Source organism: Haemaphysalis longicornis, unplaced genomic scaffold, assembly GCF_048455015.1.
Source record: "Haemaphysalis longicornis isolate Haplotype H1 unplaced genomic scaffold, Haemaphysalis longicornis Haplotype H1 scaffold_2, whole genome shotgun sequence".
Classification (NCBI taxonomy): Eukaryota; Metazoa; Arthropoda; class Arachnida; order Ixodida; family Ixodidae; genus Haemaphysalis; species Haemaphysalis longicornis.
The window spans coordinates 2685586-2709318 of NW_027526295.1; the positions used below are offsets into that span (position 1 = coordinate 2685586).

General features: G+C 47.2%; 1 protein-coding gene across 1 annotated transcript in view; it reads left to right on the forward strand.

Moving 5' to 3' along the window:
- The window catches only part of LOC144166966 (uncharacterized), a 45911-nt gene extending 22433 nt beyond the window's left edge, over window positions 1-23478 (forward strand). The window contains exon 2 of the mRNA XM_077696399.1: window positions 22899-23478. Within this exon, the coding sequence (XP_077552525.1) occupies window positions 22899-23307 (409 nt within the window). The 3' untranslated portion in view covers window positions 23308-23478. The remainder of the gene's footprint in view (window positions 1-22898) is intronic.
- The last annotated feature ends 255 nt before the right edge of the window (window positions 23479-23733 follow it).

Below are 23733 nucleotides of genomic sequence, written 5' to 3' on the forward strand. Positions count from 1 at the left end.
CCTCGTCGTCGTGGTCTCCTTGCGAAAAATCAGTTCGCGAGGAGTCACGAGCACTGTGGTCGTAGGGGGCTGGCGCCGGTGATCGAGGGACGGTCACATTCTGGGTCGGTGGCGGCGAAGCCGTGGTCAATGGGGGCAGCGTGGTGATGACTGGTGTTGTAGACGCAGAAGGCTGAAGCGACGCCGGCTGCAAGTCCAGCACAGGGGGCCGCAGTAGCGCCGGCGGCGCCGACATGATATAGCTGCGAGGCCTAAGGCAGCAGTGGCGGTGATGGGGCTAAACAGCCCCGCGGATCAATGAAACTGAGGAAATCGGGTATTAAAATGAAGCGGGGCGCTTAGCAAGCAGCGGGGTATCACTAAAAGAAGGTGGGTGGTAGCGAACACGGTTTAAAAGCCGTTGAAGAAGGAGCCGATCCGTAACCATACAGGCAGGCTCTTCTTCGTCGTCGTCCTCCGGGATATGGTTTGGGAATACGCGGCCGGGCTAGGGCGGAGGCGTGCTGTGTTGGGCTAGAGCGGAGGCGCTCTGTGCTGATACGGCTTCGCAGCGGCGGCGAGCATAGAGTTTCTTAGTAAGAACTTCTATGTCGGCGAGAACAATGCAGACCAGTCGCGGCGTACAGTTCCGCCGCTCTCCGCGTGGGTGTTGCGGGAGCCTACACTTGCATGGCCCTTGGGCGATTGTATCTGCAGGCTGCGTTCCGCGCGCACGGGCGGTTTTTTGCAACGTTCCTGCTCATAAGATTTAACGATGATCCTTTCTTGGTAGCTGTGCTATATTATTGTTGTGAAAACGGCATGCTGGGCGCCAGGGCTTCGACGAAAGTCGACGTTTGCAAAGCCAGATACCTGTGTTGACCAGTTAGTCGCCATCGGGAGAGCGGAATGGTGGGTGAGCCTTAGGGGGGTTCCTTTGTGAAGTTTTTGCAGGGAATATGACGATATTCCACTAGGCTGTAATATTACTAGTAATATTAACATTATTTATTAGTGATGTCATTCCCGCCAAGGGGCAGCCGATGGGCGTTTGTGGCCGCCGCCCGGAAACAAGTAATTGAAAATACTTTTTTATTTTATTTACATATACTGCAGGCCCTTCTCGGGCGCATGCAGGAGTGAAGACGAAAAAATACATCAACAGAAATTCAACATACAACACGACAATGCTGTTGCTTGACGTAATTTTAAAACGTACAACACACATTGGTGGAGGCGGAAATATGCTGACACAATCACGTGTGGTGAAAAACACAATGATATTGTCTTCCAATTTTGAACAACATTTCAACAAAAGCTTGGCCAATACGTTGAGAAAACACTTCAAACGACACAGAGTTCACTGTCTCTTCAGGTAACATATTCCAGTAAGAAATTCCACGAGGAAACAAAAGAAATTTATGCACATTATTGTAGCTAATTGGTTGCCTAATAGTCTTACCGTGATGAGTTCTCGCTGAACGTTTGAAAGGCTCTTGGATGTAGTATTCCCGCGACAATTTGAAGTGACCGTAGTAAAGCTGATAAAGAAATTTTTAGATAGATATGATACTACGCTGCTCGAATTTTTGGAGGTTTGCTCTATTACGTAAAGTGGTTACGCTCGAGCGACGCGAATAAACAGAATAAATGAAGCTCAAAAATAAATTCTGTACTCTTTCAATTTAACTTATGAAGTATTGTTGGTAAGGGCTCCAAATAACATCTGCATACTCCAACTTAGGTCGTACTAGTGCTTTGTACGCGTTTAATTTCACAGCAAGAGGGGTATTGCGCAACTTTCTTTTCAAAAATGCCAATTTATGAAGTTCACCCTGAAAAACGTTATCAATGTGTGTTTCCGAACTAAGGTTACTTGTAAGTGTGATGCCTGGATATTTAACCTTATCAAATCTGTTGATGACTGCATTCCCTAAAGAATTATTAAAACCGAGGGGCCTCTTTTTGTTGCTGAATGTAGTAGAGTTTTCTTAGTAGCATGTATTCTTAATCCCCACTTTGTACACCATGTCTCAATTAAGTCCAAAGCATTGTTTAATTTACTTTGGTTATCTCGGGTATTAATAGCCTCTGTATACTATGCAGTCGTACGCAAATAATTTAATATAGATAAGGGGTTGAACAATGAGATAAATATCATTTAGATATACTAAAAAAAGGAGAGGGCCCAGTGCAGAGCCCTGTAGAACTCCAGAGTACACGTCCAACTCTTCGGAGATACACTCATTAATGGCGACACACTGTGTTCTATTTCTTAAGTAACATTCTATCCATGCGACTACTTTTCGATCAATGCCAATGTAGAGTAGTTTTTTAATTAGATCGGAACCTCATCGAACGCCTTTGACAAATGTAAAGATATAGCGTCGGTTTGACCATTTGTATTGGGTGTACTAATTAAATCATCAGTTATTTCAGATAGTTGGATAACGGTTGATAAACCAGATCTAAAACTATGCTGTTTGGAATAAAGCAAATGGTTGTATTCTAGGTAAGTAATGATGGCCTTATGGATAATATGCTCGAATAGTTTACAACAAGTACTCGTTAAGGAAACTGGCCTGTAGTTGTTAATTTCTAGAGAGCAAGATTTATGCACGGGAATAATGTTTGCCGAGAGTCAATCATCAGAAATAGTTGAAGTGCGTAAGGACATAACGTAAATTTGATGTAAATATTTAGCTACTCATGCAGCATATCTACTTAAAAAAGTATTGGACAGTTGATCGGGGTCAGGGGATTTTTTCACGTCTAGTTTATGCAAAAGGCTGAGGACACCATCCTCTGTTATTTCTACTCCAGGCATAGGAGAATCAAAAACATCTGACGGCAGCGCAGTGTGCGAAGCCGTCTGCGTGAACACGGATTGGAAAAAGGCGTTAAATTTGTTAGAAATGGTAGCCGCGTCAACAATACTTTCGCCTGAAACATCTATCTCCGAAATGCGTTATTCATCCTTTAAGAGATAGCGCTAAAACTTTTGGGGTTCGTTGTTCACGAATGACTGCAGAGTAATGGAAAAGAAATGCTCCTTTGCCAATCACGTTTTGTCCTTCAGAGTAGAAATAAGGCTTTGTAGGGCGCTTGTGTTACCACGTTTGCGACGTCGCTTAATTTTTCGTTTTACCTGAATCATTTCTCGCGAGAACCAAAGGTGTTCTCTATTAATGCGTTTTCTTTTTAATGGTACATACTCTCGCTCGCAAAAGAAAGCAATTTTTAAAATCTGACCACATTTCTTTAATATCACTGATTAGGCTTGAACTAACGAAGCTTGATTCCAAATATTTTAAGACAGCATTGTCTTCCGCATGAGTGTAGTCTCTGACAAGAATTTCTGACGGCTTAGTAAAAGAACGTGTACCCGAGATAGGACATGACAAAGCAAGCAATTTGTAATCGGATATCCCGTTTTCAACACTAACGGATGAGCCTTGAAGAAAGCTACTAACAAATGCCAACTCAAGGAGTGATGAGGACGAGTCAACACCCTTCTAGCGTCGTGAACGGTGTAAAGAAAAGTTGAACGCGGTCGTGAGCAGTTAGTCAGCACTTTTAGACTGTTGGGCATCATAAGTAAACCCAGTTTATACCTGGCAAGTTGAAGTCTCCTGTAACTATAATATTCGATCGGGAATTTGCATTTTCTGCAAGATAGTCGTACATGGCTTCTAAATATTCGGGGAAAGCATTAGGTGTCTGTTTGCACCATACGTTTGCACCATACAATTTAAGTTTCCACCATACAATTTCGTGGTCACAAATGCCACCCAAAATAGGGAAGCCAATGTTGTTTTTAACAGCGATAGCTACTCCCCCACCCCGGGATTCCCTGTCTTTGCGAATAAGTTCATAAGTAGAGGATACGATTTTCATATCCTGCACATCTGCATGCAACCATTTTTGTGTTATTACTAAGACATGAGGAAGATAACAGGATATTACGTATTCGACTAAACCAGATTTATTCATGATGCTGCGCGCATTGAGCGAAACAACTCTGAGCACTTTGGTTATAAACGTTGTTGCGACAGGGTGGGCCGACCCGAGACGAGTTCCGTCGCCACCGACATACGTTTGGTAGCGTGGTGTGAAGAGCGGCCAGCCCCTGTTGCAGCCGTGAAGAAGTCTAGCGGCCGTAGGCTAACGTAACTGTTTACTTCATAGTGAGAGGTGAGCTTAAGCCAAAGCACAATGCCCCCCCCCCCCCCCCCCCCCCCCACGGGCGACGTAACAGTACAGGACTCGAGCAGAGCGACGGCATTGATTCTGTGATCTTACAGGAATGAGAGTACAACGCTTGGGCGGCTCGTATTTATACCCAAACGCGCCAACCGTCAAAACAGCGTTCCCTGTAGTTTGTCCGCGTGCCACGAACGTCACAGACCCACACAACACTCTTTCCAGAGTTCGTGAGCAGTCGATAGCATTGTGGCATGTTGAGTCCGAGAGAGAGGAGAGAGAAGGACTCCGCTGCGATCGCGGAGCCTCTGTGTCTTTGAAGCGCGTTGGGACGTGCCTCGCTGGGTCGGTAACCGTCGAAGTTTGAAACGCGGCGAAAGCGAAGCGTCTAACCCGGGCTTTGTCGAGACGTGAAAACATGAGTCACCGACACGGTCGGTCTTATTTGGAAGGCGCACGTAGTGGCTTCGCCGCACAGCCGAGGAGTGCTGAAAGAAAGCCCGTCGGCGGGCCCATACGTAACAACTGTCATTTTTTATCGCGCCTTCACGGGGTCACACGGGCAGGCGCAGTTGAACCAGGTTCAATCCGCGCCTGCGTAGCAGACCGCGTGACTTCTACCCCGTAGTTTAGAAGCTGGCCCGAAGTGTAAACTTTGTCGTGTACCTTCAACTTATCAAAAGAGAGTAAAACCCCATTAGCCTTTTCCTTAGCTGCAAAACGCCACAGCTTACCGCGCAGTCATGTAGCCTTTTTAAGAAGTCCTCTGACACTGAAATCTGCGTTCCTTTTAGCTTAGGGAACGATGCCTTTATTTTAATTTTCTCAAAAAAAAACAAAAAGCCGCAGTATAACCGGTCGGTGTTTCTCTGGTACCAAAAACCCAACCTGTGAATTCGCTCAATTGAATTAACTTCCACGCCAAGTAACTCCTTAAATACCTCTTGCTCAACTCTGTTTCGCAGGGATTTGTTGTCTTCGTTTGGTTCTTCACTTAAGCCATAAATTACAACATTATTTCTTCGACAACGATTTTCCAGGTCCTCGACCTTAGCTGACAGCTCTTCTACCAGTTCCTTTGTCCCCTTGCAGAGTACCCCGTGCTCGGCCAGCTTATCCTGACATTTTTTTTAAACGAGCAAGCTCCTTTTCCATCGAAGTTATCCCTTCCTGTACATTACCTATAGTTAATTCAACCTGTTATAAATTGGCAGAAAGCGCGGTGAGCGTCTTATTGGTTTGTGTTTGCTCTTTTGGTATTTTCTTCAGTATTTGGCTATTTACGGTATATTCAGATTCCAAATCCGAGGTCGGTACGGGGTTTAGCTCCGCGTCTCCAGATGTTAACAACAGCAATGTGATGGCATGCAAGCAATCACACAACGAAGCAAGCAGACTCTTTGGGCTTGGCAGCACGGTCAAGGTAAGTGAATCGTCCTTGATTGAATACACAGAATATTTGTCACCAACATGGGTGAAGAAGTAGAAGTTCATGAGCATCCGTCCGTACGCGGTGCTGCCAAGCCCACTACCAAGCCCACTCCGCTGGTCACTATAACTATTATGCACATTACTGAATTTTATCATGTAATACGACATCTTTACTAATTCTGATAGTCTATAAAGGTACGAAGCAGCAACATTCGGCGACATGTCTACGAAAAATAAGTAGGAATGCGCGTCGCCACTGCTTCTGTCCGTAAAAAGAGCATTACGAAATTATGTAAACTATGCGTAAATTCACGATCACACGCGTACAGCAAATTAACCACAAGGATAATTAAACGGCTCTCATACAAACGATCATATTTTGAGGCAATTTATCAAAAGCGCGTAATTTTCATATGTTGCTTCCAGTCGCTGGGCCTGAATTGGAGGCCACAATTAACGGACTGAAGGAGCTGTAGCATCAAGCAGTTGGCACAGCGTGGTACCAAATGCGTTGATGCCAGTGGAGGACGATGCACTGGCCCCTCCTTTCTGTGCGTCTCCAAAGGCTATACATACGGCTTTTACATAGATTCTATCGCGGATATCTCTTTGTTTTGTGGCTTTCGTTTGGTGCCCAGAAAACGAAAGAGCATAGTCTTAATTGTGTGAGCGACGGAAAGTGCACACATAGCATTAATGGAGGGTTATGTGAAGTCGTTTAGGGGAAGCGGCCACTCTCAGCCCTCCTTCCCCCCCTTGAAATCCGCCACTGTTCGCCGTGGCCTATCGGTTGCATTTAGAGAAGACGAAATGATGTTATGCCGCTACAGCTCTGCCTGCGACACGGTATCGCTTGCCTTACGTTGGCGGTTAAATCGTGAAGCTTATGGCAGCTGGCTTGGGCTGTGAATCTTACGCCAAGGTCCTGGCGACGAGCAACACAAGATCAGCCCCACTACACATGCTTTTGACAGAGCAGGGAATACAAGCAGGCTCGTCTACCGGAAGCCGTGGGTTCTCACTCTTTTAGAGGGGATCTCCACTATTTTCGAAATATCGTGGCAACGCACGTGCCACGTTTCACGGATATTTTTAAGTGCTGCGACTACTCGTGAACACTACCCTCAACACATGCTCGCGTTGAGCTGCCCTCAAATTGTTCACAGCAGTCGTACAAGGCGGTCAGAATGTTTTTTTTTTTTTTGCTGAGGGATTTTTTAGAATACCTAAAAAAAAACTACTCCTCCTGAGTCAGGGACCACACTAAAAAAACTCCATTAACTAGGCACACAAACCGCCGAGGAAGCAATTCCGACTATGAGGCTACCCTAGCTGGAGCAACCTTTTTTTTTTGTTTTTTTTTTTTTGCGGAAGGGCAGTAACGTGGCTGCGAGAATTAGGCCGAAGCTGATTTTTTCGCTGGTGCTGGAACGGAGGAACATTCTATCCTTTATGTATTCAAGTGTCACGATTGTGCTCATACCACGTTCTGCAATGCGTTACCAAATTCTCTTTTACGCAATTACCCAATTTTTCGTTTGCTGGCTTCTAGAAAGCTCACGTGCCGTTTACGCAAAACTCCGTGAGATCTCGTTGCTGCTCCCAAAACAGGCTCGTTTCCAGTCTGCCTGGTTCCCTGCAGTTTGCACGCTGTTATCCAACGATTATTCTTCTTCGGCGTGCGTTTTTAAAGGTCTCTTAACAGTGGCCGGGCAAGTTTTAAGTAATAACCTATGACATTTGGAGTATGCTGCTAAGCAACGTACTCCACGCCTGCATGCAAACTGGAAAAATTGAAACTAGCCAAGTGAATGAATCACGCACCCACAATCTGAGTATGCTGCTCCCAAAACAGTGAAGTACTCAGAATTTTATTTCGGGAGAGGGCGAGCGGACAACGTGAAGATCTAAAATGTGAACAAAAAACAAGAAAACATGTCAACAGAAGAAGGCAAAGCAGGTAATTTATTTAAATAACAATAAAAATTTAAGGGTGATTGCGTGCGATGTCTAATTTTCTTATTTCTTGGGCGATTTCTTTATAGAACTTGCAAAATGACTGATCGTGGCGGTGGGAGCACAGATCCATGCCGCCGAATATGGGGATGGGGATGGATTTGGTGCCTTCGGCTCGTCTTCCTATCCCGCCCCCTCTCACCCCTCTGCTGCGTGCGCCAGTAGCCAGGATGGTAGCGAAACACAATAAAGGCCCAACCACATGCAGCGTATTTTCGGCGTCGCGCGAGCGTCAGCGTCGGTCGGCGTCGACGAGCGTCCGCGCGCGCGCCGAAATGCGTGGGGACGCGGGCTGACGCTCGGGCGACGCCGATGTCTACGCTCGCCAGATATCGGCGCGAGCGGCGGAAACGGCGCTGGTTCTAGTTTCCGGTTGTGCCAGTCCGAGTCGCTGTTTTAGTGGTGGCCGGCATGCCGATCATCGACGCTGGGGCATTAATAACCGCGGTCGCCGCTCGCCCCGCTCTATGGTAGGCTAAACATAAAGATAACAAGAACAAACTCCGCAAACAGACGTTGTGGGATGAAGTGGCAGTAGCCGCGGCGCCTGGTGTTGCGGACGGAGGTAAGGCACTTGTCACCTGCACTGCAGCCTGTGCGCATAGTTATTGTAACAGGTTCTCATTGTTTTCGTGTGTTTGTGCCGTAGAAACCGTGCTGAAAAAATGGAAGTCTCTGCGCGACAAATACCGGCGACTGTTCAATCTCGTGCTGGACGCCGAAAGAAGCGTCGAGCGCGCACGCCGGCGCCTGATTTCGCCGGTCCCATGCAGTTACTCGCCCCCTCCTGCTGCCCGCGCGTTGACGCCTAACGACGCTGACGCTCGCGCGACGCTGAAAATACGCTGCATGTGGTTGGGCCTTAAGAAAAGAAGAGCAGCAGCGGCGCATAGCCTGCCCGCGCCGTGGGAAACGCGCGCACGGGCAGTGTTGAATAGAACACTGCACGGGCCCGGGGCGGCCCGAAAGCCCGGGCCCGACCCAGCCTGCGGGCTGGGCCGGGCCGTCCAAAGTCGATTATCGGCGTGCCCGGGCCGGGCTCGGGCTCGACGCCGTGGGCCCGGGCCGGGCTTGGGCTTGAATTCATAGGCACGGCCGTTAATAGGTCCGACGTGAAGTGTAGAAAAGAGCATAAAATTGAATATTCACGGTTTATTTTTGCGCACTTCTTGCTGTTAGTTGTACGCATTGTTTTAATAACGTGTTTTGCTAGGTCTGATGGTCACTATACTGCAATTTTAATGAGATTTCTTGTACTGCATCAAGATTTTATATTTTTGTGTATAACATACCAAAGACACGATTACAAGGAAAGCCCAAGAGGGGAAGGAATTAATTCAGACATCCTGTAGCTGTGCCCCTATGTCTATGTATGTACACGTGTGTTTTAGATGTCGCACCAATCAAAATGCGGCTGCCGTGGCGGGGAATCAAATTCGCATGCTAGAGAAACACCAGTGCTTAACAACCACTGCATGTAAAATATTTTAACGCACGTACATACTCGTTGACTCAAATGCGGATCAAAAAATGTCAACAATACCAACTTGTGGCCGAGACAACTACGTGAAGTTGCCAAGAGTCTGGTCATCAAAAGTGATGGTGCCTCTCGTGTAAGAATACGAGCTATTATTTACGCCGATGTCGCCGATGTAGCTTTCACCGACTTCTGTCGGTGAAAGCTAAACTTCGTGCACTTTTAAACCCTTATTTTTTGCGTTTCAATTCATGGCGTGCTTGTACAGGCTAGATCCTCCGTCTAATCGCCCGGAATATAATAATAAACTTTCTTCAGCGTCAAAGACCGGGCCTGGTCACACACGCGCGGGCCCACCCTAGGCGAAAAAATAAATTAGCCGGGCGGACCGGGCCTGGGCTTGAGATGGCGGGCCCGGGCCGGGCTCGGGCCAGGCTCGGTGATGAATGCCCGGGCCCGGACCGGGCTCGGGCTAGGTGTTACGGGCCCGGGTCGGGCTCGGGCTTCGCGAAGCGGGCTCGGGCCGGGCTCGGGCCTTAAAATCAGGCCCGTGCAGTGCTCTAGTGTTAAGGCCTGTAAAAGTACCGAGGTAGCGCCATTCTATGATCTCGCCGCCTTTCGCCCTCACCCTCGCTGCTTCCCTCCTCCGTGTTTTGCTATTTTCTTTTTCTCCGGCCAGCGCCGCCCGCCATTGGCCGACAGAAAAGTCACGTGGTATTTTTCTTCTGCCTCTGCCGCCGGCTCACCAGGTCGCCTCGCCGAGGCCTCGCTGGCTGGGACATTGCGCAACGCCGCCACTGCGGCGCCATTTCTGGCTGTCGTACGAGGGAGCTTCAGTGCCGGCTTTATCGCAGGCGCCAGCTAATAAGTATTAGCTGCTCGTTCCGAACAAATGTCGCATCGTTGTTACTCTATGTTGCTTAGCGGTGCCCATGTGTTGCGCCTTAGGCAGCGCGAATATCGTCAGAGAGGGCAAAATACTTCGTTATTCCGTCCGGGAAACGCGAGGCAGAAAGGAGAAAAGTTTGTTTGCCTAGATTTGAACGGTCATACTTCCGGCCGACGCTGCCATCACTCTTTTGCGAGGTAAGTTTCTGAATGCTTGTTCTTGCTCAGTTAAATTCTGCGCAAGCTTGAGCGGTCACTTACGAAGAAATGCGTATTTCCTCCGCGACCGTGGTCCACCCTTTGTTCTGAGTAGGCATTGCGCGCAGCAGCGAGTTCGTCCCGTCGTAAACTTCGCTTTGGATAAGAGGCCGTGTATTTGTCATGCGCGCGCTTAACCTCCAGCATAATTATCAGCGGCGTAGCGTGTTCAGTCGGTTGTCGTAAGGTTTTCGTGACGCGAGAATTGTTCACCTGAATTCGCGCTTATTTTGGCCGATGGCAGCTTGCGTCTGACCATGTGGCGTGTCCGTTCCGAGTGCGTGTAAGCTCTTTGTGGCGTGAAGTCATGTTTTGTGTGCTAGCGACCCGGACGGTATTATAATCCCGTTGTCACGACATTGGAGTGATTTGCTGCGTAATATGTGCTTGGTCGGTGCGGTGCAAAATGAGGCTGTTACGAGAAAAAAAATGCGGCTAGGTAAAACAATTTAGGGCCAGCTAATCTAGTCACCGCGCCGTTTACGTACGTTTGATTCGCAATTTTTGTTATCGCTTTGTTAAATTCACACACGTTTGAATGGGCACTTGAAATGCATATTCGCACCGCAATGGCTGTACGCCCTTTCTTCCGTGTATGCACAGAGGACCGTTAATTACATCTTACGTTTGCATTACAAAAGATGCCGTACTTCATCTTAGTAGCCAACGGCGCAGCGTATCCAGTCATAGCGATTTGAACGAAAACACACTGAGTGACTATTTTATTCTCAGCAGACCTATTTTTGTCCAGCAAAGCGCTTGTTAAACGGGTTTAGTGTAAGCGAGTTGAGCGTGGACGCGGCATTGGGCAGATGCGCGAACACGAATTTGACCATGGTAGAACGGTCACTAACTCTCTTCTGCAATGTATTATTGCCTATATTTGCGGAGTGTTTGAGGCGCATCTCAAACTCGGTGGTGACCTTTTTTCCCTTCTCAGTAGGATTATTTCACGGATTAATTTGAGCAAGGGATATTGGAGAAGCTTGACGTTAAAAACCTAAACCCAAATGCCACTCACAGGATTTTTTCGCACAGAAGCCACGTCAGCAGCACAAGCCACCTGCACGACGTCATTACGGAAGTTTGTTCCAATAAAATATCTATTTTGTGACACCAATTCATTTTGGTGGTATATCTTATTATTTTCTCTTGATAATCATCGTGACATTGGTTATCTTTCGAATTTCTTTCGGGTGTATTCCTATGTTAGTGCAATGTACAAATATTCCAGAGCACAAAACAATTCTGGCCAGGCGCATCCAATAATAGCGGCTGTAAACGACCGCGCCAGGTAAAAAAACGTATTGCATGATTAAGTAACTGTAGTAGTTAGTTACATAGTTTGTACCTAGAGGGACTCGATCTCTGGTTCGTATGAGAAACAAGAGGCCACAAATCTGTAATTGTGGTTTACCCGATCGATTGATCGCAGTCTTCTCTGGCGCCTATTTCCAGAATTACAAGCCTGCGTTTTTCACTCGGTTCGCACATGAACGTACGGCCGCAAGTGCAGTTTAGTGTATCCGGCTGCGAAGTCGGGGAAGCAGGGGCTTTTCACGTCGCTGTACATGCACACACGCTCAACAGCATGTGTATATTTTTTAATCTACTCACAGCAGCCTATAACGCATGAAGGTGAAAGAAACATTTCTACACGAACGGCAAACACTCTAAACTGCGCGGAACTATAGGATGTACGTCGATCGTTTGTAAAAGCGGGCGCAGAGTTTACGCCTCTAATTATTCACAACCATCGCAAGAAAGGGGAATGCAAGGACGCCAGCGCAGCGCTCCAACGACGGCATTTGCGAATGAAGCCCTCTGTATACTGCCGTGAACCGTGCGCAAGCCATTTGTGCAGTGATTGCATGATTACAGTCACGCGAATTCCAGAACGGAACTACCATAACAGAGCAGTTTGAAATGTCCACGCTCGATCCTTTCGCTTTCACGACCTATCCTGAGATGTTACAGCATGCCGCACACGTAAAAAAAACCGCGCTGTGCATATGCGCCAGCGGAATCCACCCCGCAAATATCCCCTTGTAGACAAAAATATAAAACGAAACACCCTCCCTCAGTCCGTGTTGGTAAAACGGGGCTCTAGAAATTCTATAAATGCTACCAAAGAGCGATTGCGGCGCTAAAACAAGAGCAAACTGCAAGAAAAAAATCAGCGAGCGGCCCGAAGTGTTTCGAGGGCGTCTTTTTTGAAGCACCCAACAAAAATGGCGGTATCGCCGTGCAGTTAAAGTATAGTGAACTAGAATACTTGGGTAGTGGAAAAAGCGCCGACTTCTCCCCATAGCGCCCTTGAAGCCGAACATGTTAACCCCCGCGCGTGGCGCTGGTGTTCCCCGCCCGAGGGGATCTCGAGGCGGCGCGCCTTGCCGCTACGCTGCTGTTGAGTTGTTCACGCTCGCTTTTGATGTTTCTTAGGCCGCTGCACATGATATTTTTGTGTGTGTAATAGCAAGAGCAGCCTAGCTTGCACTACGCTGATGTTTAAATGTTCTTGGTTCTTTTTTTGTTTGTAATTTAGAGAGGACATATGCTTGCGGCGGTCTCTTATTTCCGAAGGGCCATGGCCCATGCGGTTCGAAAGCATAGTGCAATAGCGGGTTGTGGGATTATACCCCTAATAAATTTATGTGATTGCTACAAAGATTTTATATTTGCGATTTGTTTTACCCCACTTTTATTTGTTGGATTCCTGACTTTTTTATAATATCTTGCGTCTGTAAGACGTGGGCAGCAATTTTAATGAACTTGTGCATTCGTAATATGGTATTTTTTATGTTAATGAATGGCCAGTGTACCACTGATCTGTACAGTTTCAAAATGATCTCGCTATAAAGTGCGCCATATGGTGCTTCCCTGAGAATTACAGTTTTGAATGTTGATCGTTTTCGCAGCCTTGAGGGAAGTTACTAAAAGCATATCGTGTGTATTGTGTGGTTGGCACTAAAATGGCCCGGGCTAAAGTCCCTTCATCTGCTTTAGCTAAACGCCGATCAAGGGACTTTAGCCCGGGCAAGGTGGGACGCATTTTCTGGGGACCGAGCGGGGCTCGGCCTTCAACAATTTTTTTTTCCGTGCCGTGCTGGCCCGGCCGCATGCATGCAGTGTCTGAAGCCCGGCAGTCATGCGCCGCAAAATCGTGATTGTTGATACCAAAAACTGAGCTCATTGAATTATGTTAAACGAAAAAAAAAATCGAAGCGCGAAGTCATTGGAGCTCTGTTAAACTATATTTCGTCGATATTCACCAAAATTCATTTTTCTGTGCCCGGATATATATTTACAAAGCTCGGTCCAAGTTTAAAACTTGCAAGTCAAATATACCCGCTCTATGGTTACGTTTTCAGGTTGAAAAGGCCAAATTTTTTATGACTCATGTTTATAGTCTTTCGAACGCGGGCTGATATTTCAAAACAGTCCGACGGGCTCAGGTTTATTTTATTAAATTTTGCCGGGTACTGGCGGAGCTCGTGCTTATATTTACAAATTTGTCGGGTTCGGGCCGGGCCTAGGAATTGTGGCTTGCGCAGTGCTCTAGCGTGATCAAATTAAAAAAAAACGGAAATGTGAGTAAGTAGGCCTGCCTAACGCACCATGCTGTTTCCGCGGCTGACAACATGTGACAGAAACATTACCAAACAATGAAGAAACAGTATTCACACACTAGCCTCGATCACTAAAGCACGAAACACGCGGCCTGCTTGGTTGGCCAAATGGGTTGAAAAAACGAACAAATAGTACATGCGCACTGCATAGCTGTACTTTTCCCATAAGAACCTTGCTACCTTACTACCATAAGAACCTTACTACGAACATACCAACAAAAGAACCATAAGAACCTTGCTACCTAACGCGCATTCGCCGCACCAGGGATGAATTTACACTGCAATAGAACTGATGCCCCTCGAATACAGACGAAAATGAACGCTGCAGGTTGCATTATTTGTGTGTGTTTTGTGCACACGCGCTGCGTTTGCGCGCATTACCGGGACTCGTTTGGCGTTGCTCTCGCGCTCCGGCGACTTGACGCTTTCGTGTGGTACTGATTCGTACCTGTTCTTGCTTCAAGCGCACCGAGCTTCTATTTCGCACTTGCATGTCGACTAGCACGTGGTTTCGGTTTTGCTTTTCCTTCGTGTTCCTATAGTCTGCTATAGTTGAGCGCTCCACACTTTCGTTGGACATGCGTGGGTGAGCGCGCACATGTGGTAATTATTTACGGTATGGAAAGCGAACAATAAACAGATGACACAATGACATTATCTCCCCACTGTTGAGTCAGTGCACATGATCCTTATAGGAAACCAACACCAGCTAGCCGCTGCACATGATCTTGGTTTGGGAAATTGTAAAAGGAGCCTAGCAGGAACCACACTTGTTTAAATGTTTCTTTTAACTGTTTGTAACGTGGATGTAAATAATTAAATGTAAATAAGGTGTAATTATTTTGTTCATCGGTGTACAGTGTGCGAAACACTATGCAGTTTTAAAATGATCGCGCAGTAAAATGATGCTGTGTGGCTTGGTGCTTTCTTGAGAATTGCGGTCGCGAGTCCTGTATTTGCACGCTTTCCGTTGACTTGACTGAAGTTTTAAGACATCTGTCATGTGTGCTTCGTGGGTACAATTTGAAAAAAAAAAAAAACGTAAATGTTTTCGCACGCACAACGCTGTTTGCTCGGCATGCAGAACTTGATAGGAAAATCAGCAAAAAAAATGAAGAAAGAAAGCAGAAACATTGATCTTTAGCTGATAGCCTTTTGCACTCCGCTCATTCCTCAGTTGACACAACACGATAGAAAAACCATCAAACAACGAAGAAAAAAGTATCCGCACGCTAGCCATGCAACTTCTCACACGCCATGACACTTCTTACAACGTACGCCAGCGCCTGGCGTGGTTCCTGCCTTTTTTTCCGTACTAGCTATCGACTACAGTCCTTGTGCTATATTTTACCATTGTATCTAAATTGTCTTGAAAGTAATAGTATCTGCATCGAAAACACTTCAAAGAAAAAATTGTATACGATTTTTTACCTGTTTGAATCACTGTGATTATCTTGAGACTTGATTAAAAGGTTTGTCATGCAGCAAACTGCGCGAACAGCAAATCCCTTGTGCTGTGTTTTAGAATTTTATTTTGGGTTTTATGCTGTGCCTTTTAAGATATGTGCTATGATTTTTATGCCTGTGTTTATTTTATTTTGTTTGTTTCCGTGCAAGTCTGCTTTGTGATTTTATTTTATCCTTCTGAGCGACCGACATATTACGTAGACGTTAAAATTGTGCTTTGGCCAATGTACGAAGCGAAATGTATATGAACTAAGCTGTAGGGTTGGGCGTATGGGGTCTTCAAGCTGCGTTGTTTGCAGCTTTTTCCCATGCGTCCTCTTTCTACTGTACCACAGCAAGAGAAATGAAGTTACAATTCAAGCCTAGATTGAGCACGGCGTGCGCCGTCTGCTGGGTTGGCCAAATGTGATGAAAAAAGGAGCAAACAGTAAAAACACAACGTAGGTACCTTTCCCATAAAAAACCTTGGTACATTAATAGCATTTCCTATTATTTCGACACGAAAAAAGAACCGTAGCTCCTCGGAGACTGCCCGACGCACGCCTGCCCGCCGCTTCCCTAGGCGAAAAAGCGCTCGGGCGGAGCACGCGAGCGCCACCTCGTGGGGTTGACACTAATTGCCTCACTAGGAGCACGGCCTCCGCGATCGGCTGCCGGCGGCGCGCCGGTAGCCGATCATGAATAGCTAGAATAGCTAGAAGCTGCCAATAATTAATTATAGCTGCAGAAATTTGGGTCACAGAAAGACACAAAAACATTATCAATGCAGACCTCGTGAAGCACAAAAACGACATTGCAAATTACATCAACGATAAAAAATGCCGCCATTTTTCTCGGTGACTGTTTAGGATTAAAATGGTAGAGGCACTGGCTCTGGCGTTCACACCAACCAAAGTGGCAAACAAGCCCATGTACTTTCTTATCGTCGCAGATCTGCGCACTCCTGCGGAGGATACCTAGCCAGAAGCTTGTGACGCTTCTGCGTTTGTGTTGGCTCGCAGACCTTCCCCTGGAGGTAATGCCAGAAGGAATCTGCATCGATAGAACAAAAAAAATCAAAGATTAGTGAAAGACAATGACAAGCAGCACAAAAAGACTGAAAGTCATGCTGCTAATACTGTGTCCTTAAACTACGCCATTTTATAAAACGTCTCCTCGTGCTGAGCAATAAGAAGCGCTCTCTATGGGCCTCGTGCACTGCAGTTTCAAATAAACATGTGGCGCCACCTGGGAGCGGCGGCGGAATTTTTTCTTAAGAAAAAAATAAACATATACAGCAGTTCGCTACGCGGCTTAGTTTAAACAACAACCGTAAAATAAGTATACAACAATTACCACGTTTTTTTAATTCACAATTGTTATAATAGAAATATTACGCTGACGAGTTGTGCGGGAATACAAGCCGAAATAATTTAGAAAGCGCCCCTTCTCCAATACAAGCAGACGACAGTACACGGATCAGCTGCCTGCGACGCCGACGTTCCCGAAGCACATGGTACCCGAAAAGAAATAAAAAGAACAGATCCATAAATGCATTTGCGTATGTGCACGCTACTTGCCGTAAGACCGCTGCAAAAAAAAATGCCGTGTATCCAGTGCATATTTTCGTAGCGCCTCAATTAGCCTTTGGTGTGCACGCATCAGAAAATACATGGAGCAACCCACGGATATGCATGCTTGAATTGTACGTAGTCATACCAGCAAAATATGAAGCTTTAAAATGAAAACAGAAACTTAAATATTCACGCTACACTGCGACACAACCGTAAACAGATGGACACACACCAGCCACAATTCGGAGACTCGCATCTACACTTTTATTTAAAGGACTCTCAAATATCTCAAACATGTACAACTTGTAGTTTGCGTTTGAAAAACGAGTTGAAGTGGGGCTTGTTGCGCAAAATATTTTTGCTGACAAAGATAACTTGCAGCGTAGTCACACAAACATCACGTACAACTGTCAGCTTTGAAACAATCTCCATAATTCAAAATGGTCTTATTTTATCAAGGTCACTCCGAATGCGAGAGGAATCATTCGTGCACAATTAAAGCTCCTGTTGTGCGATCTACCATATCTGTGCCCGTGTCTATGTCGAGCGATAAACAAGGTAAATAAACGTTCAGAGGCTTTCATGAAAGCCTCGTCTCGCGCATCTACGTCCAAAATTATTCGCATATTAAGTATGCATATATAAACCTATGAAAGCACTTCAAAAAGCATTGTAATATTTTTATGAGCGCATCCAACGAACTCATCGTAGTTTCAGCAGTTTGAGGTAGAGTTTACTCAAGCAGTTGGCATTTTCAAATACCTGCCTCTACAAACCTGAATCTTCGGGCTCTTGAAGCCGCTTATCCTTGGTGTCGCAATTTATACACACAAACCTTTCGCCGCGATTTCACACACACACAACACATCAAATCACTTCCTGACATGTACAAGGCACAGGGGAGTGTACACACGGGAGAAATTCGCTTCTGCAAGCACCATGAAGTCGCGTAGTCGGTCTTCTCCTCACAATAAGCTTTCCGCCAACTGCTTGGTTATGCCAGCAGTTCTAACCCAGCCGTTCTGATCTACGGCTAAATAAATCAAATCCACCAAAGCCACCAAAGCGACCACAGCAACGAAGGCGTTGCTGGCGTCGTTTGGACGTTATGCCGTTATTTCATGCTGTTCGGGGGCCGGCGGCCCCACAAAAAATTTTCCACTGGTGGAGCCAGCGATCACACCCTCCCTCACACATACATTATCGCTTCCGGGAGGCGATGCACACACAGACGCACACTCCTGCACTCCTCTCGTTCTCTTGGTAACATCGCGGGCTTCCGTCTTTTTATTTTTATCTTTTATTTGGGCGGCGCTGCTGGTGTTCAGTGGAAGCCGTTGCGAAATGACAGCGTGACCGCGCGCTGCGCGGAGACAAAACCGCGCTTGTTTAAAACTGTTTTTTTGTGTGATGCATCGCTTTCCTGTCGCCTTTGCGAACCATATACCATATTCTATTTAATAAAGTACCGTTTGGCTGTTCGTATCGCATGGCAACAGAATAGCGGTTACTTCTTCTTTCTCTTCTAATAATCGTACTGCGCGGAATACTATCCTCCGGACGTCGTTTGCTCACGGACTTCAGAAATTATGCCTCCGTTGTCCGCAAGATGGCGCTGAACACAGCGCATCAGTGGCGCCACCATACAAGCGCACGAGGCCCATACGCCTCGAGATTCGCGATCGCTGCGCCGCCTGCCGCCGCTTCTCCGCGGCGTTCGCGGGATTAGCGCTGCGTGCCTGATAGGTGGTCATGCAGTGTTTCGGTTCTCTTTCGCTTCTCTTTGCCTTTCCGCGCACTAAACAACTTGTTATGGTGACGTCTGTAAGCTAACTGCACGTTTAGGGCACTTAAAAAAAACAGCTGCGTCTTGGTAGAGCGCTCTAACGCCAACAAGAGCTACCCGGGGAGGCGGTTCTGCGCGCTTCTTGGCCGCTCTTGCGGGCGTCGGCGAGCATATCACCGCTATCACCGTCGAACACGTCAGCACAAGTGATCGCCTCGTTTAGACCTGATATTGGCACTGTAAGAGTTTGGTTCGTTTTGCAGCGCAGACAACAAATGCGGCTTTGCTTCGAATATGTACGTCGTAGAAAAATATGTTGCGGGGATGTGATACCCCAATAGCTGACAAAAACTTGTGCCTTTTATGGGAATATAAGCCACGCGAAAATGTTAAGTACACTCAAAGCCTGTGCATTGTCAGATATGTGCCCACTCATGCATTATAGTAAGAACCAAGGTATATGTTAATGAAACCACGGGAAAATGAAAGGTTGCAAGTCAGGAATAAATAGAATAGTCGTAGGGGAATAAAAAAAAATGAGTGCAGCTTCTGAAATGCTAAAGACGTTTGTTTGAGAAAGGTCGTATTCACCAGACCAACTAGATGCGAAATGCACTGATATTTCGCTAGACATGGGGGGGGGGTGGGGGGGGGTGAGGAGGAGGACGCTCAACTATCGTTGTTTACAAATGCGGAGCGAAATCAACGAATGAACGTTTTAGTAACCACACACACACAAGCTGCGTGTTCACTTTTCGTTTGTTTTTCGCCTTCAACGAACGGCTGATCACTCGGCGGACGCATTTTTTGAAGAATACAGGGTTGGCAGTTCACAAGCGATACGAGGTGCCTTTGAAAGAGTTGATTGATTGGTTGCAGGGTTTAACGCGCCGACGCAACGGAGACGATGAGCCATGCCGTAGTGGAGGGCTCCGGATTAATTTTGACCACCTGGAGATCCTTAACGTGCGCCGAAATTTCGTACACACGGGCTCGTTGGAAGAGTGTCGTATCTGATAAGGGTCTCTGATATCAGTTTATGCTAGATGCTGCAGTCTCCCTGTGCCATATGACGATGTTTAGAAGACGAGTTTGGTCACGGACGCGGATTACTCTTACGCCCATATTCGCGCTTCTCGTGGAGGATAAATGTAACAGATGAATCTTTGCTAGCGCTCACCTCGGGACAAGACGACCCATCATTAAATTTGTCGTCGTGTGCTGACTCCGGAGTGTAATTTTGCATTATCCATCGTACTTCTTTGGTACAATGTTTGTGAAATTTATGCCGCATTGGCTTGTTCATGGTACTGATCAATATCTAATATGTGATATTGGCAGGCGTAACTTGCGTGCTGTCAGGTATGAGTGCTCCGCTGGATTTTGTAAGTGCACAAAGTCGATTTACATCAAAGTGTGTATGGCCGCAACATGACCATCGGAGGAAACACTGCTTACGGAGACAACACTCCCACTAAATTTCAGGGCAGCGGAATTGCAATCAGCTGCATGCAAATGCTGGCTTCGGGACGCCGGCCTGTGACACACGCCCGTGCTCATATAGATTTCACTAAGATCGCGCCATAAAAGTTTATACTCTCGTGAACACACCACGCTTGTAAACAGAGTGCCTGTTCCACGTTATTCCGTATTTCGAACGCGGACAAACGGTAAATCGCTGTCTTGAACGAGCCCCAAAAGCAACGGCGACAGGGGGGAGCGGGCCGGGGACTCCCGCGCCTGCTTTCGAAACGGGCCGCTAGGGGGATTTCAGTGGCGCCCCTACAGGCCGCGCTCGAGGCGTATAGGGACCGGGCAGCTGGACGGGTGGCGCCACCACTCGGCACTCCCCTCGTCAGTGAAATGAGCCGGTGCATTGGACTACACAGCCTCCCGTTGTTTTTGTCGTGTTTGCTTCGGTGCTTTGTATGTTTTGGTGGCGTTGTGAGCAGACATGTGAGATGAAATGAAGTCTAGACAGATGTGTTGGGTTCTTAGATGCAGTAATGACTACGTAAACTTGCCGGACGCGTTTAAAGTTGGGTATCGGCTGCAATGGCATGAGCGCTTTTTACAGCGATCTGCGCTTGGCTCCACTCGTTCTGAGTACGAATAAAACTAGTATTATTAGTATTATTTTCTTCTTATATGCACTAACGGCTACGCAAACTTATTGGATGCTTGTAAGGTTGGGGAAGGGCTACATTGACACGAGCGCTTTTTGCAGCGCTCTGCGCCTGGCTCCGCGCTATCTGAGTAGGAATAAAACTATTAGCAATATTAGAATTCATTTCTACAACTTTAAATAATCTCCACTGGTTTCAATGACTACGGTTTCCACGCCAGCCTTACCGCTGAGATACCTCGATACGTGTGCTTTAAATAGAAAGGCACCTGCATACGAGATGGATTACCGTGTAGCCGTAGAAATGTTGCGGTAGTTTACACTTTCTGTAACCATGAGCTTTGTAACTTCGGTTTTGGTGAGCGACACTGTGACAGCATGGGAGCCTGAAAGCCGAAGTGGAAATCCCACGTTTGTGGTGGTCATTTTATCAAGAGCCAAAGTTCTTCACCAACTCAACAGCCCAAGCTACAAACCACCCCTCCTCCCTTTCCCGTTTTACCACCTGCGTAGAATAAAGGCTGGCACCGATAGTTAAAAAATGTAGCAGTGCTATTAACATCAGCCGGTGTTTTTTATTGCTTAAGTATTCTTTACAGAGTACCTAAAAATATTGTAATGCCTGGTGAAGACACCAAAAACGCGCGATTAGTTGCCTCAAATATGGGTGTATGAGCCCGAGTCCTCCACCACAGACACTTCTCCGACACGCTGGAAAAGTTTAGATTTGGAGAGGGGGCATGGAAGTTCAAAATTAAACAGCAAAATCATCTAGCCCTCCGTCTAATGATTATGATGATTGAACACAAAGCTTTCTTCGTGCGAAATCGAATTGGAAATCGTCAAAGTCAAAGACGCTGCGATGAAAAGACCAAACTGCGTGCTGGTCAAATTCGACGCTTAGCTAGTCAAAGTTGAAATCCAGAAGGCAACCAAGGAAACCCATACGATAGAGCTTTGCGATAAACCATCATCGTCGTTAGACAGAGGTGTGCATGATTTTTCAAGCTTAGGTGGCAGCTTGTAAACCGACCGCAGCATTCAGTTGTGAAGCTGAGTACAGGTTTCGGGCACCCTCCTGTCTTGCGTCCTTCAGCCACGCAGGAATTGGTTTTTGAAAAACCATTTACCAACTAGCCAGCAACCATTGCAATTTTTGTAAAGCAATGCTTCTCCACGACAAGCAATAACGTTCTACTATCATGCGGTATTCTATCAACGATTACTGTAGTAAGAGCATTTCTGTGAAATGAAACACGTTTCAGCCGTAGGTAATGAAGTTACGGAAACGTCGTCCGTCAAAATTTCTGTTTTGAGGTAAATCTTAGAAGACACCCCCCAACTTTGTCTTTCGCTTGTGCACGACGTCGACGCCGTTTCGTCATCAACTGCCAAAGGAAAGCGCCGCAGCATTCCTAGATCGGTTGCACACACCGGCTTTGTGGGGGCATTTAGCGGCAATATACTCCTCGATTCGCGAAACTGCATGCAGGCATGAAAAAAATTGCATGAAGCAACGAACTTTCACTTCCAGCTTGGCGCATTGAGCGTCGTCTGCTATTTGTAAATACTGAGTATGGGCGTAAATAACACACATGGCATGCCTCGCAAACGTCACATCCACGCTCAAGATTTACCGATCTGAAAAATGCACGTGGGGTTACGTACGCTTTGCAAGCCGCACCGCAGAAAAACGACAGAAAACCATGCACAACTACGCTGCACTGACCGCCACCGGCATTCCACTGACGAGCGGTTCGCCACGGGCGGCGCTGATCGCTGAAACGACGGTGGTGCCATACAACGGCCGCCCGGTCCCTATAGTTAAAGAGACCGCGGCGCCGCGGGTGAGGGGAAAGAAAAAGAGGAGGGCAGCGGAGAAGGAGGGAGCAGTTGGCGCTACTATAGTAATTTTAGGGACCTTAGGCAGGGTGGACCCGCAGCGGCGGCTCGTCGTAGCAATCGCAGGCAGAAACTAGACCTCTTGCGAAGGCAGTAGAAGCACGCGCGCGCCGCCGCTCTAAGACGGCTAGAGTGTACTAGCCCGACCGCGCACGTACTTATTAGGTTTACGAACGCGCCGCAGGAGTCGCTACCTGTTCGAAACTGGCCACACGTTGCGCTGGATGGACGAGGCGATGAGGCTTGGCGGCAATCCCTACTTCGACCCCAAGGAGTTCATGGGTGGCGTGGCCGACCAGAAGAAGACGCGGACGACCACGACCATCGACCTGGGAGACTTCGTGGGTCCGGCCTGGCTGCTGGGCATCGGATACGCCCTGGGATTTGCCGCGCTGGTGCTCGAACGCGTGGTTGCCGGCAGACGTCGCCCCGCCGCGCACCGCGGCCGCCGCCAGCCGCTACGGCGGGCGCGTGACCACCTGGAAGGACGATGCAGTGGTTTAGGCAGGAAGCGCCAGGAACCCCTGGTTCGAGTTTTTACCGCAGACATGGGTCTTCATGAAACGCGGCAGAGACGCCTGCAGCAGTTCTGAAGCAAATTTTCTGTGTGACGGTTCGACTGTTTACAGCACCGGTAATAAGAAGGAGTTTAGCGAGCAGCTAATCTACTTCTTCCAGTGGCAACCCATGAACGGCGCACCGTATTTACGATGAAGTTATTTACCCGGCAGGGAGCGTGGCCACTAATAAAGTAGATTTTAGGATTGACACCCAGCTCCAGTTGGAGGTACCAACAAATAAAAAGAAGTGAAGCTCACGGGCGAAACAGCGTCTCAAGCGCGTGATTTTGCATTAAAATGTTCACCGATTGTAGCTTCAAAAATGACAATACTACTAATAATAAAGAAACCGACGAAGTGGCCCTAAGTCTGCTCATGTGTCAGGTTTGAAATGCATGGATGAGCTGTGCGGTGTTTGAGGAGTTCTTTGAAGTTTTCCCACGCGCATTCCTGCAGCTG